General features: G+C 44.1%; 1 protein-coding gene across 1 annotated transcript in view; it reads right to left on the bottom strand.

Moving 5' to 3' along the window:
• The window catches only part of SLC7A6 (solute carrier family 7 member 6), a 35,350-nt gene extending 15,694 nt beyond the window's left edge, over positions 1–19,656 (bottom strand). Inside the window, exons 1-4 of the mRNA XM_070953259.1 lie at positions 19,128–19,656; positions 13,433–13,558; positions 6,182–6,326; positions 4,560–4,683 (exon numbers count right to left, since the gene is read on the bottom strand). Coding sequence (XP_070809360.1) covers positions 4,560–4,683; positions 6,182–6,326; positions 13,433–13,558; positions 19,128–19,656 — 924 coding nt within the window. The remainder of the gene's footprint in view (positions 1–4,559; positions 4,684–6,181; positions 6,327–13,432; positions 13,559–19,127) is intronic.
• Between the last annotated feature and the right edge of the window lie 570 nt (positions 19,657–20,226).

Below are 20,226 nucleotides of genomic sequence, written 5' to 3'. Positions count from 1 at the left end.
TGCGCAAAACCTGCGTATGCACAGAAGGTAAAAAAACCCATTAAAACCAGGAAGTAATGACACCCAGGTGGTGATTGCTACCAGATCGCTGAACCACAGGGAAAAATCATTACCGGATCGGGCGATCCAGTCCGATCCGGGAGCATTTCACCCCTGACTCCAAGGTCCCTTCCCAACACTGTTATTCTTTATTTATCATACTAAAAAGTGAGCTGCTAATGCTTGCCTTCACCCTGAGGCTGGATGGCTTGTAAAACCAAGGATGGGACTCACATACTGTAGTAACCGGTTCTCCCAGCACCAAAAACGTAAGCGCGCCTATGCGAACGCTCGCTTCACTCACACGCGTGCCATCCATGCATGCGACATAAAACACAGCAATTTGCTCACGCGTACCATCCGCACATGCGTGAAACGTCAACCAACATGTCAATTTGCTCATGCGCGTGCCGTCAAAAACACAGCGATATAGGACGGGATTGCGCCCAGGCGGGTGGGCGGGGCGGGCCCAACCACCCACAGGTCACCACTACCGGTTTTCCTGAACTTGTCCGAACCGGTTGAATACCACCTCTGCTTGTAACCTCTATCTTTTTCAGGAAACGTTTGTTCATCCAATGCTTTTGAGCAGTGTCAAGCTGACCGCTTTTGTTAGGATATGGTTTGAGCCTAACAAGTTGTCCAGGCAATATATGTGTTCTGTGACTTTAATATGAATATGTATTGTGTGACTTTAAAGTTTTCCTGCTGATTCATTGTAATGCTGAGTCATGCTGTAATTAGTTGTGAACGTATTTAAGTAAGGTACTGTAAAGTATTCAGTTGATGATAAGCTACCATTGTGTGAGGATTGCTACCCATTGTGCTATCATCGGTTGGATGGATCTGCTACCATCGTGGTTTGTGAACCAGAGTGAGTTTGTTATTCTAACCAACTACTGTTTGTGTGGTAAGAAGATTTTGTATCACTCGACTGATTTAACTAGCAAAGACTTGAATTGATTTAAAGACTATGAGATTGTTTTTTTTCACTATAAAGTAAGCTTTTGATAAACCAGTTTGCACAACTCTTATTCATTGCTCTCAGCAACGTTTCTCTGTGCTCTACACTCTGCTGGTTGGTAACACAACAACAATATCCCTAACAGCTTTTATTCTGCATGAGATGCATTTCATATCGAAATACAAATTCTAATTTTTGATGGTTACCGAAGCCTCTCTGCTCCCTTGTCCAGAAGGAAAAAATGGGAGACTCAAAATAGAAATGAATACGTCTTTAATATATTAATACCTCAGCGTGGAATTTAAAGGTGTAGCTCAAGGGAAGCCACAACGTTAAGAAACAGATTCAACAGAACCGTTATTGCAGAACCATAAACCTAATTAATATATCATAGCTACAGGCTTGCCCAGTGAAGCAAACTTACATGAGTAAGCAAAGCAATTACTTGTTTATCAGATTGTAACTTATAGACTGACATGGCTTGGCTTATTTGTTTCTGCTCTAAGCTTGGGCAAGGTTTCTCAGCCAAATAAGCACAACACAAGCGAGTGGAATCTTGCTCAAAACCCATCTCATTTCCAGTTTCGGCTTGTAATTAAACGGTGCAAGAAAAAAAAATCTTTTTTTTCAGTCCTAGACGAGATCAACCCTGACTGCTCTTTCAAAAGCCAGATCCTGAAGTGGAAACTCAAATATTTTGGCCACCTAATGAGAAGGAAGGACTCACTGGAGAAGAGCCGAATGCTGGGAACGATGGAGGGCAAAAGAAGAAGGGGATGGCAGAGAATGAGGTGGCTGGATGGAGTCCCTGAAGCAGTCGGCGTGAGCTTAAATGGACTCCAGAGGATAGTAGAGGACAGGAAGGCCTGGAGGAACGTTGTCCGTGGGGTCACGATGGGTCAGACACAACTTCACAACAAACAACATATCAACAGAGCTATAAGAATCCAAACTTCGTAGCATGTTTTAGAAATCCAAGGTACTAGTTTCATATATGAACAGAGAAACAAGCTGGCCTATAATGATAAGAGTTTTATCCTTAAAAAAACGGAAGAAATTCAGAAGTTAAAATAAGAACAGGAAAATGATAGTTCATTGGTGGAATGAATGGCCTGTATGTCAGAAATGGTGTAGGGTCTCTTGCTTGGGGGGGGGGGGGTTGGATTAGATGACCTACAAGGTCCCATCCAACCCTGTTATTTATTTATTTATTTATTAGTTCAATTTATATGCCGCCTTTCTCCAGAGACTCAGGGCGGCTTACAATGCATTTAAATATATATATATATATATATATGTTTTTCTTCTAGCCAGGTTTTCCCTACGTAGCCAAGGTTTTTTTTGTAGCTCCAGCTCAGTAGAATCTCATCTACTCGGTTCTGGGCTTTTTTTCTTTTCTAACACCTAGCAAGCTCTCACTGCTAGGTGGGAGACCTAAATAGATCCATTTCTAGCTCGTTAGCTTTCATCAGTAGGCCACACCCATCTCCTCCCTGTAAAGGCATAGTATCAATTTTCTTACTTCTTCGTAGGGTCTATGTGTGTTTTTCTTCTAGCCAGGTTTTCCCTACGTAGCCAAGGTTTTTTTGTAGCTCCAGCTTTGATATATATATCAAAACATTTAAAAAATTAAAACATTAAAACCCATTCACACAAGATCGCAACAGCGAGATCAACGGCCCCAGGCCTGCCGGAAAAGCCAGGTCTTCACCGCTTTCCGGAAGGCCAATAGGGTGGGGGTGGTCTGGATCTCAGGAGGTAACTGGTTCCAGAGAGCTGGGGCAGCCACAGAGAAGGCCCTCCCCTGTGGGGCCGCCAGCCGGCATTGTTTAGCTGACGGGACCCGGAGGAGACCAACTCTGTGGGATCTTACCGGTCGCTGGGAGCTATGCGGTAGAAGGCGGTCTCGAAGATAACCTGGCCCTGTTAATCTGTAATCTGTATGGATGTGAAAAATAATGCAACCAAAATAGAAAATGACACATGTAGTTTCTTCCAGGGTGGATAAAAATCAATGATTTTTTTTAAAAAAAATCAGATTTTTTTTTTATTTAAATCAGATTTTTTGATTTAAATCGGATTTTTTTGATTTTTATCGAATTTATTTTAATAAAAAACTTGGGGTAAAAATCTATCGTAAGATAGTTTTCTATTTAAGATACATAAATAATTTAGTTTATTCAGCATGAAATGGAGCTTAGTTGTGTAGCATGAGGCTGTATATTCTGCAACACTGGGACTATCGGTGAGTCAACAGTGGGTCAAAGGAGTAGCAGAGATGACAGCTGCTCTTTAAAAATTATGATTTAAATCGAGTTGATTTAAATCAAGCCTTTTTACTAGTGATTTAAATCATGATTTAAATTGTGATTTAAATCAATTCGATTTAAATCAAATCCACCCTGGTTTCTTCTAAAGATCCTCACTAAACGTTAAAAGCTGAGACAGTTTAAGAGACAAGTGTGTGCAACTGATTGGGGAAATGCTCTTGTTTTTCAGATAGTCCTTGATTTATAACGGTAGCTCAGCCTGGAATTGTCGTTGTAAATCATTTCAGTCCGTAAGTGACTGTAAAGGTCACCCAGTTGCCAAGCACCCAAAATGCAATCACAGCTCTGTGTGTGGTTTTTTTTTTTTTTTTTTGGTGTGTGTGTGTATGTACATGCATGCACCCATGCATATGTCAGCCATCAGAATTTCAAAATTGGGTCATATCCCCTTTTGGCGTTCGGTAGCGCTTTAAATGGTTGCTAAGCAACCGCTTAGGTGACGTCTACCTGTAATTGTTCAGCATTATTATTATTATTTTTTTGTATTGCTTTACTTTGTGCTCAATCAGGGGGTCAGGCTAGAAGACCTCCTTCTAACCCCATGAGTCTAAGATGAAACATGAAATGTTCATTTTGGCCTTGTACAAGGGTTCGTCAGCAACGAACCCACAGAGATCACTTCCAACCTGCTAAAAGCAGAAATACTCCTCATTAATTTCACTGCAATTTTAGTCAGACGTTTAACTCCTCGGATCGCTAAGCTACCCTGAGGTGTTAGGAAAGGAGGCCCAGTTCACCGAGCCTCTCAGGCGGAAATCACCTGTGGGGAGAATAATATCCACATTACATTAATTGCATTTTCCTCCTTTTGAAATCAAAAGGGCTCTATATTAAAATCACAGCCAAGGGTAACTGATGATTTAATCCAATAAATCTTCACTTAGTTTCGTACACATTTCAACTCGGCCTCCCGATTAACATCAAATCCAGAAGGAAATGCAATTTCACCGATTAGTCACCAGGTATATGAAGCTCCAACAATATTTCGAAACCTGAATGACTGCCAAATCACTTAGGGATAAAAGGCATAACTTGGCCTTCTCTTTTCTTTCAAGCGGAAAAGTCAAACAGTTATCGAGCTATTAACGACTGGAAAAACAAAACAAAACAGAAATAAGGTCATTGCAACCCTAGTCCAATATAAAAATTTTTCAGGTGGAAGCAGGGACTCAAGAGCCAAATCTAACAATAAATAAAATAAAATAAAAGAGTAAGGCCAGACTTACCACCGCAACTGCATCGCTAGAAAGGATAGCATTAATATCCAGCACTGTATAGTAAGCTATATTGGTCAAGATGTAGATAATTGTCACGATCGGCATAGAAATCGCAATAGCGAGAGGCAAATTCCTGGTCAAATCAAAAGAAAAGAAAATACTTCAGTACTTCAGAGTCATTATAAGAACCCCTCCCCCCCCCCCCCCCGACAAACACCCACTTAAAACCTGGAATATCGTCTGTTCGTGTTTGCGGTGATTATAAAACCATGAGAAAGTTTCAGAAATGCACTAAAGCACATTCGTGTTTTTTTTTTCAAAAAGTGCTTTATTTACATTATCCTGGCACCCCATCTGTTCCAGAGGCTTTAAATGTGTACTGATTATAGCACAGGAGAGGTTCCCATGATGGGAGGCTCAGATCAGAAACTCACATTCTGTATTCCTTCCCATTCACCGTATTTGAAAAGTCCACACATCGAAAAAGGAAAATATTTCACAGGGTCGTGTTCTGCCCCAGCTACGGACCCCAAAGAACGCAGCACACACAAAGCCCGTTCAAACCTTAGTTTACTAAATAAACCAATCTTTTATAACATCGGCTGTTAATTAATTGGATTAACAGCCGCCAAGAATTCAAAGAATAATAACTGAAAGCTTTCTATGGTTGGCAGAATGCCCAGAAGCAATTTGCAGGAAGCTGATAAGATAAGCAGGACAAGACACGAAGGAGAGTGAACGAAGTTGTTCCCTGCAAATTGCCTCAGTCGGCGTTCCTCCTTAAATAGGCTAAGGGAGTGGCCAATTAGCCCCAAGCCTTACTCTCGAGGAGACCTCCTCCTGAGGAGGCACTCCTGCCTTTTGGCAGCTCTGCGCACCCATGCATCAAGGCTTCTCCTCTTCATCCTCTTCACTTATGGGAGCTTCTGGAGGTTCTGAAGGCCCTGGCTGAATCCCCGCCTCTGGCACCACATCTTCTCCAGCCTCCTCATTGTCCGACTCGAGTGCCAGCTGCACAGGCTGCTGGTGCAGCACCACACCAGCCTCCTCGCTGTCTGAATCAGCTACTAGCTGCACAGGCCGCTGATGGGCCACAACAGGTTGAAAAGTGGGGTATCCTTGGGGCTCTCTGAGCTTGGTGGTTTTCTTGCAGATGTTTCATTACCCAACTAAGTAACATCATCAATGCTAGAAGCTAGAAGCACTACTGATGATATTATTCAGTTTGGGTAATGAAATGTTTGCAGGAAAATAACCAAGCTCAGTGAGCACTAAGGACCCCCCAAAAGTCAATATATTAACAACAAAAAATTAGATTGAAACTTCTTCCTCCAAGACATAAAATTAAAAGCCATAAAAAGCAGGTATGCTCAACTATATCAATTCAGCAAGCAATGTTCTATGTTGCCTACAAGCAAGCAAAATTCGCTTTAAGGAATCTCTTCAACTCCATAATTCTTTCCTTTTCCCCTTCTATTTGCAGGATTCAAAGATACTGATATTAATGCAAATTTTTTCCTTTGTTTATGGGATCAAACTCCTTGTCAGTTTTAAAACTAGGTGAGGGTCTTTTAAACTTTGTGAGGGTTTTTACTTGTTGTTAAAAAATAAAAGCACCAAGAAGCTCTTACCTTTCTGGATTTTTTATTTCTTCAGTTACAAAATTCAGGGTGTCCCAACCTGAGTATGAGAACAGGGCAGAATAAAGTGCAAGAGAAATTCCTCCGAGGTTCCAAGATGACCCCTCAAAAGAATCCTGAAAATGTTCTGAGTATCCTGGATATAAAAGAAAAACACAGAAATAAATGCAACCTTGGAACATATACAATGAAGAGGTTGGTTTTTTAGAACAACATAATAAGAAAAATGTCAACTATACAGAACCTCTGATATCTAGGTAAAGGTTCCCCTCGCACATATGTGCTAGTTGTTCCCGACTCTAGGGGGCGGTGCTCATCTCCGTTTCAAAGCCGAAATGGAGTGCTCCGTTTCGACAGAGCTGGCTTGTCTAAGATGTCTCCGTGGTCATGCGGCCGGCATGACTCAATGCCAAAGGCACACGGAACACTGTTCCCTTCCCACCAAAGGTGGTCCCTATTTTTCTACTTGCACTTTTTATGTGCTTTCGAACGCTAGGTTGGCAGAAGCTGGGACAAATAACAGGAGCTCACCCTGATACACAGCACTAGGGATTCGAACCGTTGAACTGCCGACCTTTCGATCAACAAGCTCAGCATCTTAGCCACTGAGCCACTGCGTCCCTTGATATCTATAATAGGACAATAAGACAGCACCTAATACGATCTCACAAGGTTGCTGAATCTGACAAACATTTGGTAATCCCACCAGAAATTTAGCAGGATTCCATATTAAATCATAGCAAGAAGCAGAAACTGGTTTTATGGAATCAAGCTGTCAAGATTTGATTCCATAAAACGTCAACCCAAAGACATCTATGTTCTCAGCAATTCCCAGAAATTCAAAATGCCCATTCTTTAAGCACTCATTTTTTAAAAGCTCTGGTGGCTCAGCAGACTAAAGCAGACTAAAGCACTTATTAACATCCACTTACATCTGCTGCCTGCAATTACTGCAAGTTCAAATCTCACCAGGCTCAAGGTTGACTCAGCCTTCCATCCTTTCTAAGGTAGGTAAAATGAGGACCCGGATTATGGGGGCAATAAACTGACTTTGTATAAATATACAAAAGTATGAAGGCTATTGCTTAACACATTGTAAGCCGCCCTGAGTCTCCGGAGAAGGGCAGCATATAAATTAATTTTTTTTAAAAAAAAGTCATCTCTCTTTTTTGGAGGCGAAATGCATAAAAAAAAATCCTCTTTGCTTTAATCTAGAGCAGGGTAGTTTGGAGTCAGTGTCTTAATTTCAGATTCATATCTTAAATGTCCCTATCAGTGCCAGGATTGTAGATGTCTTCTCCTTCATGTGCTAACTCCTTTATTTGGGGTCTGTACTGAAATAATCTAACTTTTTAGACCAAGCACATATTAAACCACCCAGTAGACATCATTTAGGGAAGAAGTTTCAAAAGTACATGTAGCTATCAAGGTTTATTCTTATTTCCTTATTTAGCCTCAGCCCCCGGGAAATAATTTTGAAGCTACTCCAATGTGATCAAATTGTCCATTACTAGAGCAACTATTACTGTTTTTTGCCTTACTAGATGATAATGAATGGGAAAAATTCCCAATTCATAGTCAGGCAATACGTTTAAAACATAGAGTACAGATTAATAGAGTTGAAATGGACTTTGGAGGTCTTTTAGTCCAGCTCCCTGCTCAAGCAGGAGAGCCTACTACACCCTTCTGGGCAAATGGTTATCTAATCTCTTCTTAAAAGCCTCCAGTGATAGAGTATCTACAAGCTGTTCCACTGGTTAATTGTTCTATCAGGAAATTTCTCATTAGCTGTAGGTTAGATCTCTCTTTAACAATCACCCATTATTATTATTTGTTGTGTCTTGCCTTCAGGTGCTTTAGAGACTAAGTTGCCCCCCTCTTCTTTGTGACAGCCATTCAAGAACTGGAAGACTGCTATTAGGATAGGATAGGATAGGATAGGATAGGATAGGATAGGATAGGATAGGATAGGATAGGATAGGATAGGATAGGATAGGACAGGACCGGACCGGACCGAACAGCAGAACAGAACAGAACAGAACAGAACAGAATAGTTGAAAGTCTTCTAGTCCAACCTCCTGCTTAGGCAGGAAACCCTACACCACTTCAGACAAATGGTTATCTAATCTCTTCTTAAAAACTTCCAGCGTTGGAGCATTCACAACCTCTGGAGGTAAGTTCTTCCACTGATTAATTGTTCTCACTGTCAGGAAATTTCTTAATTGCTTCTCTCCTTGATTTAGTTTCCACCCATTGCTTCTTGTCCTGCCCTCAGGTGCTTTAGAGAATAGCTTGACTCCCTCTTCTTTGGGGCAGCCTCTGAGATATCGGAAGACTGCTATCATGTCACCCTCTAGTCCTTCTTTCCATTAAACTAGACATACCCAGTTCCTGCAACCGTCCTTCATATGTTTTAGCCTCCAGTCCCCTCATCATCTTTGTTGCTCTTCTCTGCACTCTTTCTAGAGTCTCCACATCTTTTTTACATCGTGGTGACCAAAACTGAATGCAATATTACCCCTAATACTTCTCTTTGTTAGACTGGATGTACTGTTTTCCCGTAATCGTTCAGCAAAACATCTTACAACAGCGTCTTAAAATCTCTCTTGACGTTTCATCCAGCTGGATATTGAACAAAGAAAGGGACATCGGCTTGATATTAAAGCTGTAAATCCAGCTTTAATTTCAGGTGTACTGAAAGTGTCATTTTTACTAAGCCACACCATTTTTCCAAATTGTTGGGTTTTTTTTTTTGAACAGTGGATAAAATGTAATTTTTTTTAAAAAAAAATCAAATTACAACCAGTAGTTGTTTTTATTCAGTATCACTTAGAAAACAAACTGCAAAGTTGCTTCATAGGAGTTTATCTAGAATCCTCTGCAATGTTTAAAGTGATGAATACAAAACAATCTAAATCACCTTAAAACAATTTCCACATCTCGCCTCCTAAAGGAAGAAAGGATGGTGGCTAACGTAATATGAGAAAGGATACACATGCCTTATTATGATAATGGATGATTCTCCATAGGCCCCGCTGGTGAATAAACAATATGCTGAAGGTATAAACGCATTTTCAGCACAATGGAAGTACAGACTTCCTATTTTTCTCGTCCTAGCGTGTGATTGAAATTTCCAAGCCAAACAGGAATAAAGAAGTGAGTTTTTGAAACCGAGTATCGTGATAAACCTACCACAGGCTCAGATACTGCAGCTCATAAGAAAAACAGATTAGCCAGGCCAAGTGGCCGAAATTGAACAATAGACAAATAACAAAGAAAAAAAAACACACGTATGACTAAAGGAAAGAGACTCGGAGATCTTGGCTTCAAAATACAAGCAACCTTGTCAGCAATATGCACACAAGGGTTAGCAAAACAGCTTTTCAAGGTCATTCCCGTTATTGGTTTATAGGCCAAAGTATCTTCAAACAGTAATATAATTTAAGTACATTACAAATTTCTGGATCAAATTAAATGTGGTATTAACTGGATGACTTAATAACAGGCTCTCTCACCCATGTGAATACCCATTGCAGAAAATTTTGAACAAGATATAATTTAGACTCTAGCAGCCAGGAGAAGGAGAAGCTGCCAGCGGGGAGGCAAGCCGCCCCAGGAGGACCGGAGGAGAGTGCAGCTTCTCACTCATGGAGATCTACCGGTGGGGAGTGGTCGCGGTAAGAGGTGCGCTGGCCAGGAAACGGTCATGCTCCCTGGCTGGAGAGGGTTGCACAATGTTGTGGCCCTGCCCTCTGAGCCTATCTCATTGGAGGAAGAAGGCTCCGAACATGAGGGAGAGGGGTCAGCCAGGCCACCCTCTCCAGGCCCCTCCCCTCTGGCACTGTCTCAGGTGCCGGCCGAGGGAGAGGAGATTAGCCAGGAGCCAGGTGTCTCTGATGAGAGCGAGGAAGGAGAGCCGTCGTTCCTGGATGCATGCCAACGAAGGCGTGATAAACGGTTGCAGCAGTTAAGGAGGCGTGCTAGGGATTAGAACTGAGTCACTGGACCACACCCCAGAGACTATATAAGAGAGGGTGGTGGCTGGTAAAACTCCGTGACGAACAAAAACTAACTCTGGCTAGTCACTTGAACAACGCCTGAAGCTGCCGAAGGGATATTGTTTTGCTGGACTATTTACAATGCGTATGTAATTTTGTGTTATCTTTTGCAGTAAAAGCTCTTGGCAGACGGTGCTTATATTGTTGCCAAGTTTGAGATAACGACCTGTGTACGTGCCAAGTGCTTCCTTAACCCTCGGCTGGCTGTGTTTGTGTGTGTGTAGACACGGGGACAGATCACACAAACCTTTGCTGGTGTGAATGTGCAACCCTCTCCCTGTCAAGGAGCATGACTGCTTCCTGGCTCGTGCACTTCTTACCACTTTCCGCGGCCACTTCCCCGCCGGTGGATCTCCATGAGTGAGGAGCTGCGCTCTCCTCCAGTCCTCCTGGGGCAGCTCACCTCCCCGCTGGTGGCTTCTCCTTCTCCTGCCTGCTCCAGGAGCAGCCTGTCTGTTACCCGGCGAGAACGGCCTGCCACCACAGCCTGCCCCTGCCCTCTCTGCCCCGGCACTTGCTACTGGTGATGCTGGAGAAGCAGCAGCACGAGAACTGCTCTTGTTGGGGGCAAGGGGGTGACAGGGGCAGGAGCAGCAGGCTGGGGATTCCCTCCCTCCCTCCCCCCAGAGGCCTGGGGCTATGCCAGAAGTCTGCTCGGGTGGGGAGTCAGGGAAGCCCCGGACCGCCCATCCTTGCCACCACCACTCCCTCGCCCCCGGCGGCAGCGGTTCTCGCACAGCCACTTCCTTTTTTTTTTTTTTTTGGCTAGGGACATTTATTTCCAGCATTTACTTCCAGTTCTTGGCAAAAAAAAAATGCCAATTGCATTCTATGGGTTTGCTTAATGACTGCAGCATGTTCTAGGACCACCACCAAAAAATGTCATAAAATTGTATCTGTAACATGGGTGCACTGACTTACACATGACACAACAATTCTGGCCTCCATTATGGTCATAAATCAAGGATTAAAGGTAACCAATTTACTATGGAATACGGTAAGCTTTTGTGGATTACAGTTCCTTTTACCCGACGCAGGAAGCATTTTCCCAAAAGATCAGTATACACGCAACTACAAAAATGTTTAAAAGGAGGGATAAGAGGAAAATGAATTGTGGAAGAGCTTGGCAGTGCTAAGCACAAATAAGTAGTGAATGTTCTTAAAATATTTGTTGGGTATATAGCATAAAGCCATGGATTGCTAAACGGATTAATGCTGTAGCTCAGTCAGAGCTTTTCTCTCCGTTAAATCTATTGAAAATATCGCTAAACCTTTTAGTTCCAGTTCAGCTTATATCACAATTTCTCATTCACGCCTACCCAGAAATTCATTGAGATGACAAGATTGATTTTTCATAAAGAGAAATTGTTCACGTTAGGGACCTCTTGAACACAGGGGTCCCCAACCTCTGGGCCGTGACCCACTACCAGGCCACGGTCTATTCATAACTGGGCCACGTAACTCAACTGACATGAGCATTGCACTGGCCCGAACGTGCACGCAGCTCAATTTGTGCAAATTGAGCTGCCCACATGTGCGTATGTCATCCCGACACTCCCACGGCCCGGTTCCCCTCTTCCTAAGCCCCCCCCCAGTAGGGCCACCAAGGCGCAAAGGTTGTGGACCACTTCTTTAACATATCCTCTTGGGTCAGCCTAGCTCAAGAGTCGGCAACCTTAAACACTCAAAGAGCCGCAAAGGTTCTAACCGGAAGCCCCCCATTCAATTCTGGAGCTGACCGGAAGTCCGGTTCCCTCACCATAGAGTCTCCTCCTAGCATGGCATCATTTTTCCTCTGTCGACCGGAAGTCCGGTTCCCTCACCATAGAGTCTCCTCCTAGCGCGGTGTCCTTTTTCCTCTACCTATCCTAACCAAAAGCCCTATCAATTGTGGAGCCGACCGGTGACAGGGAGACGCAGCAGAGGGATGAAAGAGCCACATGCGGCTCCAGAGCCACAGGTTGCTGACTCCTGGTCTAGCTACTGAGGTGACCAACAAGTGTTATACCTTCTGATGAAAAATAACCCAAATGGGTGCTTGCTCAACATATGGTTTTTGTTGCTCAATTTTTATCTGTATCGTTTTGTGCTTCGCGCAGCATTGACACCTGGTGTTTGCCCAGACTAGTCCCTGCAGTTTTCTTGGCAAAGATTTTCAGAACTCTTGTTAACTCTTGTTAAGAGTTGAGAGAGAAGGACTACCCCAAGGTTCCCACAGCTGACTTTGCACCTAAGGCAGGATTAGAACTCCCAGTCTCCCGGTTTTCTAGCCTGATGCCTTCACCGCTACATCAAACTCTTATTTTAGTTAGCCTTGACTCCTGGTTGATTACATGGATAAGTTGCTGCAAAGTTTGGAAGTGATTGGTTTCCTTCTTCTTCTTCTTCCCAGAAAGAAATACTGGTCCAAGGTCACCCACCTGGTGGCTTCATGCCAGTGGTGGAATTCAATTTTTTTTTTACTACCGGTTCTGTGGGCGTGGCTTGATGGGCGTGGCAGGGGAAGAATACTGCAAAATCTCCATTCCCTCCCCATTCCAAGGGAAAGATATTGCAAAATCTCTATTCCCTCCCCACTCCTGGGGGAAGGATACTGCAAAAGCTCCATTCCCTCCCCACTCCTGGGGGAAGGATACTGCAAAATCCCCATTCCCTCCCCACTCTGGGGGAAGGATACTGCAAAATCCCCATTCCCTCCCTATTCCTGGGAGAAGGATACTGCAAAATCTCCATTACCTCCCCACTCCTGGGGGAAGGATATTGCAAAATCTCCATTCCTTCCCCACTCCTGAGGGAAGGATATTGCGAAATCTCCATTCCCTCCCTACTCCAGGAGAAGGGTACTGCAAAATCCCCATTCCCTCCCCACTCCTGGGGGAAGAATATTGCAAAATGCCCATTCCCTCCTCAGTCCTGGAGGAAGGCTATTGCAAAATCTCCATTCCCACCCCACTCTGGGGCCCGCCAGAGGTGGTATTTGCCAGTTCTCCGAACTGCTCAAAATTTCTGCTACCGGTTCTCCAGAACCTGTCAGAACCTGCTGAATAGCACCCCTGCTTCGTGCCCAAGACAGTATTAGAATTCCCCGTTTCTAACCTGGTGCCTTTTAACGACTAGAACCCAACTGGTTCTCAATGCAAAAACAATCGATACAAACCTCTGTATGTTCAGCTATTTATCTTACCCTGGCATAGTTTAACAATTCCTGTAACGATGATGACAATTAGAGCAATGACTTTGGCATAGGTGAATGCATCCTGCACCCTTGTTCCCCATTTAACATAGGCACAATTTATAAATGTTAGAAGACCTACAAGACAAAAAAGGGAAGCAAAGGAAGGCATTAGAAAGCGATGGTGACATTTATTTATTTATTTATTTTATTTATTGGTTCGATTTATATGCCGCCCTTCTCCGGAGACTCAGGGCGGCTTACAATGCGTTAAGCAATAGCCTTCATACTTTTGTATATACCTGCTTAGTAGGGCTTTTGGCCACCCCCTAAGCGGTGTTCTTTTTTTTAATACAAAGTCAGCTTATTGCCCCCACAATCCGGGTCCTCATTTTACCTACCTCGGAAGGATGGAAGGCTGAGTCAACCTTGAGCCTGGTGAGATTTGAACTCGCAGTAATCGCAGGCACCTGGCAGGTAAGTACTACTTAACAGCACTTTAATCTGCTGCGCCACCAAGGCTCCTTCTAAACGACATTGGTTGTTTTTAAAGCAAGCCCTGATGTGAAGTTTTCCAAGCCAGAGTTAACAGTCAAAATGCCATATTAGTAAACAAGCTAAGAAGGTTGTGTTAAGTCAAAGCCTTTATGGTCATTGTACATCATGTATACAACGAAATTGGTTTAGCCCAGTGGTGAAATTCAAATTTTTTTACGACCGGTTCTGTGTGCGTGGCTTGGTGGGTGTGGTATGGCTTGGTGGGCATGGCAGGGGAAGGATACTGCAAAATCTCCATTCCCTCCCCATTCCTGGGGGGAGAATATTGCAAAATCTCCATTCCCACCCCACTCTGGGGCCAGCCAGAGGTGATATTTGTTTTCCGAACTACTTAAAATTGCCGCTACCGGTTCTCCAGAACCTGTCAGAACCTGCTGAATTTCACCCCTGGCTTAGCCTCCACTGGTGCAGTGCATACAAGAATACAAGACAACATGAATAATATAAAGAATAATCCTTATAGAAGTAGTTAGGGGGAAAAAATAGTCATAAATTAAAGAGAACCACAAGGTTTAAAAGGGGGCAGACAGCCAATTTGGTTGCTCTGTTAACACTTCCAGTGGCAAAAACAGGAAGGACCTCATAAGACAAACATCATGGCAAGAGTACCGAAAAAAGGGGAAAATATTGTTTGTTTTCAGATTCTTGTTTGCAATCCACATCTTAAAAAAACATTTCTTTTTAACTGACAAAATTTTTGTTGAAAATAGGAAATGCTGCCTCAAATCTGTCACTTGGCAATGAAAACAGTTGGAGGGTTTTAATTTTAAAGAAAATTATGGTATCTGAAGGACAGGAAAAAATAGAATTAGGTCCAACGTATTTTTGCATCGTTTTAACGGGAACTATTTCTTTCTGATATGTTTCCTCAGCTGTGGGGCTCCTTTTGAAAGAAAAGATACAATTAGATGCATGGCTCACTTCAAAAAAACATGCAGTAATATTTTTTTTTTTTTAAAAAGTTGGTTTCAGTTAATGAAACTTCCTACTAAAAGATGTCTTTTATGTGAAACCCGAAGGTGTTTTTTCAAGAGGCAATTGGACTTTCTGGTTTTTCTTTGAAGATGTTTCGCTTCTTACCCAAGAAGCTTCTTCAGCTCTGACTGGATGGTGGGGAATAGAAGAATGGAAATCCAGTCAGAGGTGAAGAAGTTCCTGCTCACCCACTGACCCCCACCCTTTGGCCTCTGCCTCGCAGCAGTTACCTCCTTGCAAGCAAACAGCAAGAAAAAACAGCTCCTTTCAGCTTCAGCACAGCCTAATTAGCACAAGTTGATTGGATCGGACTCCCGACTCTCAGCTGATTTGCTCTCAGCTGCTTTGCGCAGGGCTCTGCTGCTTGCTGCAATGAGGTAAATTGTTGGAGATTTTTTTTTCCTTGTGCTAATCAAGCTATGCTGAAAATGAAAATGAAAGTAAAGCAGGCTGTTTGCTGTTTGCTGCAAAGAGGCAAAATTGCTCAGAGGCAGAGGCCGATTTCTTTTTCTTCTTTTCCTCACCAAAAAAGGTAGGTGCGTCTTATAATCCGAAAAATACGGTATATGGTTTTAAAAATTCCGGGGATGCAGTGTTTTGTTCAGTTAAAGATTATTGTGAATAAGGCTTAGTAGTCTATTTCCAGACACTAGGAATCAGGACTACCTGCTCAGTTCCAGTTTAAGAAGATGTATTTCTCAATCCCATGTACAAACTTCTATCCAACTAAGGCTCAGAACTAGATTGGCACCCAATAAGACTTAATGCAGGGGTGTCAAACTCGCAGCTCCGTGGGCCGGATGCGTCCCGCACCGGCCACGCCCACCCGTTTTAGTGAAGGGGGGGAAAGTTGCGATACATCACGTGACGACGACATGTTGTCGCGGATTTGACACCCCTGACTTAATGGAATTCAAAGGGGGGAGGGCTGGATTTGGGATTGTTTGTGGCAACCTAATGACTCCATGCTGATTCCTCTCTTAACTCCACGCCCAGCCTCGGTCTCCCTTCTTTTCCTACATGTATAGAATTTAGAATAGAATAGAGCTGGAAGGGACCTTGGAGGTCTTCTAGTCCAGCCCCCTGCTCAAACAGGAGAACCTATACCAGTGATGGCTAACCTTTTTGTCGTCACGTGCCAAAAGTGTGGGGGGGGGTGTCGCAGGCATGCGTGCCCACACCCATAATTCCCCCGTCCCCCCATGCTTGCGCTCCTCCTGCTTTTGGCACGCGATGGCAAAAAGGTTACTGGTGGGCCCGGATGTCCTGTTATTCGCCCTCCCCAGGCGCCAGAGGCTTTCTTGGAGCCTGGGGACGGCGAAAACGGCCTTCCCCACCCCCTCCGTGCCCCTCCGTAGGCTGGAAACGGCCCATTTCCTGACTTCAGAAGGCCCAAAATCAGCTGGCCGGCAAGCACATGTCTGCTGGAGCTGAGCTAGGGCAATGCTCACATGCCCACAGATATGGCGCCACGTGCCACCTGTGGCACGTGTGTCATAGGTTCGCCATCACGGACCTATATCATTTCAGACAAATGGCTGTCCAGTCTCTTCTTAAAAACCTCCAGTGATGGAGCACCGATGATTTCTGGTGGCAAGCTGTTCCACTGGCGAATTGTCCTCACTGTTAGGAAGTTTCTCCTTAATTCTGCAGGTTGCTTCTCTCTTTGGTTATTGTTTTCTTGCCCTGGCCTCTGGTGCTTTGGAGAATTATTTGACCCCTGCACGATTTTCAGTTTGCTTTTCAGCATCGGTTTCTCAAAGGGCACCCCAGCTTAGTAACCTTTTCAAAAGCTACTTAACTACTATCCTTTCCTAATGCAGAAGTTGTTTCTCTTCATCCACCACAGCAACTCAACCAAACTCCAGCTCAGTGTCAGGACCCAGATAGCTGCTCGGTAAACACAAATGTGATGAAATCCCTTTTCCTCCATAGTCTCACAGGGTATTTTGTCTGGTGGTTATTGCGTAAAGTTTCCATCTCTTGCAGCTGTAACCCAAGCTGCTGAGATCACTTATTATTACCCTGAAAGAAAAGGTCTTTACACACCCTAAGAGTATCCACCCAGGATGATTAATACTCTGGCATATTACTGTACCCATCAATGATGAGCAGATCTCTTGGCTCAACGTAATCATAAACAAGCTTCGCCTTCTCTTTAGAATGTCTCAGTAATTTTTTTTTTTTAAGTTTCCAATTAGTAAGTCTCTTTTCCTTTGATCCCTTACTGAGAAGCACCGGCTTAATGAATATGTTTCCGTAGGATTCCCATAGAGTTGAATTGCGAACTGTTCCGTAAAAACAACAGCCATTACTGTTAGGAAATGATTATTACCTAACTTGTTGAGTTGGCAATATATAAACCCTCAATATAGCTTTAAGACTGCTGTATTGCATTGTACTGTGTCCTGATTGGTCCTGATTATCCCTTCTTTTTAATCTCAAAAAGGAAGCTTTGGAGTGTGCAAATCCCGTGTCTCCGGCACCTTTTCATCCTGCATCTTGTCCAAGGATGGATGGAAAGTGGAAAGATCAAGGTGTTTTCAAGCAATCTTCTGTGCTCCCAAATGCTCCATTACAGTGATGGCTAATCTTTTTGCCATCGCGTGCCAGGAGCGGGGGGAGGTGTGCATGCCCACATCCATAATTCTATGACCACCACCCCTCCACGCTCCTGGCACGCGATGGCACGTTAGGCCCGTTTTTTGCTCTCCCCAGCCTCCAGAGCCTTTCTAGGAGTCTGGGGAGGGTGAAAACGGCCTTTCCCACCCTCCCGGAGGCCCTCTAGAGGCCGGAAATGGCCCCTTTTCCAACTTCCAGTGGAACTTCCGATATGGCTATGCATGCCATCTGTGGCATGCGTGCCATAGGTTCACCATCACGGCTCTATTAAGTCATAAATTATTACACAGGTTAAATCCTCAATTTACAACCTTTCTTTAGTGACTGTTCGAAGTTACAACAGCACTGAATTTTTTTTTCACACTTATGACCATGGCAGCATCCCCATAGGTCACATGATAGAAGTTCAGCCACTTGGCAACCGGTTCATATTTATGACCGTTGCAGTGTCCTGCGATCACGGGATCCCCTTTTGCGACCCTTCTGACAAATAAAATCAACGGGGGAGTCAGATTCACTTAACAACCAGGTGACTCACTTAACAATGATAATGATTCACTTAACAACTGTGGCCGGAAAGGTCATAAAATGGGGTGAAAGTCACTTAACGAATGTCTCGCCTAGCAACAAAAATGTTGGGTTTCAATTGTGGTCGAGGAGTAGCTATGCATTTACACTGTGTTGACAGCTATTTGTGTGCATGCTTCTCGAGAAAAAAAAAACAGAATAATGTTAAATCCATCTTTTCAGCTGAATCTTAAGAGAGGCAACATAGTGTGATGGTTCAAGGCATTGGACAAGCACTTAAGAGACCCAAGCTGAAGTCCATAATCAATCATGGAACTTTCTGGTTGACTCTGGTTTGAGTTTACTCCAGAAGGTCAAGGACCACCATGGATGCCACCTTAAGCTTCTGAAGGATAGACTTGTCCCTCAGTTCAGTAGAACCAAAGTAAGGTAAAGGTAAAGGTTCCCCTCGCACGTATGTGCTAGTCGTTCCTGACTTTAGGGGGCGATGCTCATCTCCGTTTCAAAGCCGAAGAGCCAGTGCTGTCCAAAGACATCTCCGTGGTCATGTGGCCGGCATGACTCAATGCCAAAGGCGCACGGAACGCTGTTCCCTTCCCACCAAAGGTGGTCCCCTATTTTTCTACTTGCATTTTTTACGTGCTTTTGAACTGCTAGGTTGGCAGAAGCTGGGAGAAGTCACGGGAGCTCACCCTGATACACAGCACTAGGGATTCGAACCGCCGAACTGCCGACCTTTCGATCGACAAGCTCAGCGTCCACTGAGCCACCGCGTCCCATTGTAGAACCACAGCACACCCTTGCTTTTCACCCTTTTCTGCGCAAAAACGAGGGTACCTCTTGTATCGCTACCATATGCACCGCTCTGCTTCTGCACTAGCTGCTAAGCAAATCCCATTTTTAAAGGCACGGCAGACCACAAGGCAGGAGGTCCACTTCTTGACCTTCCTTTGTCACCACCACCCCCTCCCACCAGCTCTGATGGAAGCAAATTCAAGCCGGAGGATCTATGGGGAATACTCACATACACAAGCAGCGGCGATCAGACGGCAAGCAATGTACGGAGGCTGGCAAGAAGGGAAGACTGGCTGCACGATATAGTTGGCAAAAGTTATTGCAATTATAGCCTGGCTGGTTGGTTCAATGATCAACAACGATGTCCACAGGCGTATAAAGGCAATGAAGCCTCCAAAGGCCTCCAAGATATATGCGTAACTGGCTCCTGACTTGGTGATGGTGGTGCCCAGTTCAGCATAGCAGAGAGCTCCAATCACGGAGAACATCCCTCCCAGGGCCCAGATGACTAGGGATAATCCATAGGACAAACTGTAGTTAAGTACTCCTTTAGGTGATACGAATATCCCGGATCCAATCATATTTCCTACGATTAGGCAGATGCCGTTCAGGAGGGAGATTTCCTTTCTCAGCTGCATGGTTCTTTGGTTTCCACCATTCTTTTGAGCGTTGCTGCTCATATCGGTTTTATCAGCTGTCCCGATTGGCTGGTACTCATTCAGGGAATTAAGAGGTGGAAAGTTCTCCTTCTTCTCCATGGTGACATCCACAAGGTGCCCTCTGCCAATGCTGATGCCAAACTAAAGTAAAAAAGAAAGCAGGATTAAGGACGGATATTTTAGATGTACAATGTCCGGTTCAAGCAACTGGAGCCTCTGGTGAATAGCTTGAATAAGCAACTTTATTGACCTCTTCCTGCACTACAAGAATCTCCCAAGACTGCTTTCCTTCTCCAGGGATTAAGCAGATAAAGCTTCATGGATCTCGGGAGGTGGCGGAGCTGAAGTCAGGCTTATATCTCTCGTGGCTGCATAAGGACTCAAGGTTAATTCCCTGCTTGACTCCTCCTTGCAGCCTGCCTGACAGTTTCTCAGCACACAGGTTACTAATGTGAAAGGTGAAATTCAGCTGTGACTAAAACATTGGGCGAGTATTCCAATGGTCACAGCCTTAGCAACAGGTAGACTTCAACTCCCAGAATTCTCCAGCCAGTTTAGCACAACTCATTCGGGGAGTTGAAGTCCACACATCTTAAAGCTGCCAAAGTTGACAAGCATTGAATTAGAGGGAGACTCATATTTTCTCAATGATATTTTAAACGTAAGAAA

The sequence above is a fragment of the Pituophis catenifer genome, unplaced genomic scaffold, assembly GCF_029215685.1.
Source record: "Pituophis catenifer annectens isolate HBS135680 unplaced genomic scaffold, rPitCat1.0.hap2 SCAF_13, whole genome shotgun sequence".
Lineage (NCBI taxonomy): Eukaryota > Metazoa > Chordata > Lepidosauria > Squamata > Colubridae > Pituophis > Pituophis catenifer.
The sequence above is the reverse complement of the archived record's forward strand: the minus strand, read 5'-3'. Positions and strand labels throughout refer to the sequence as shown.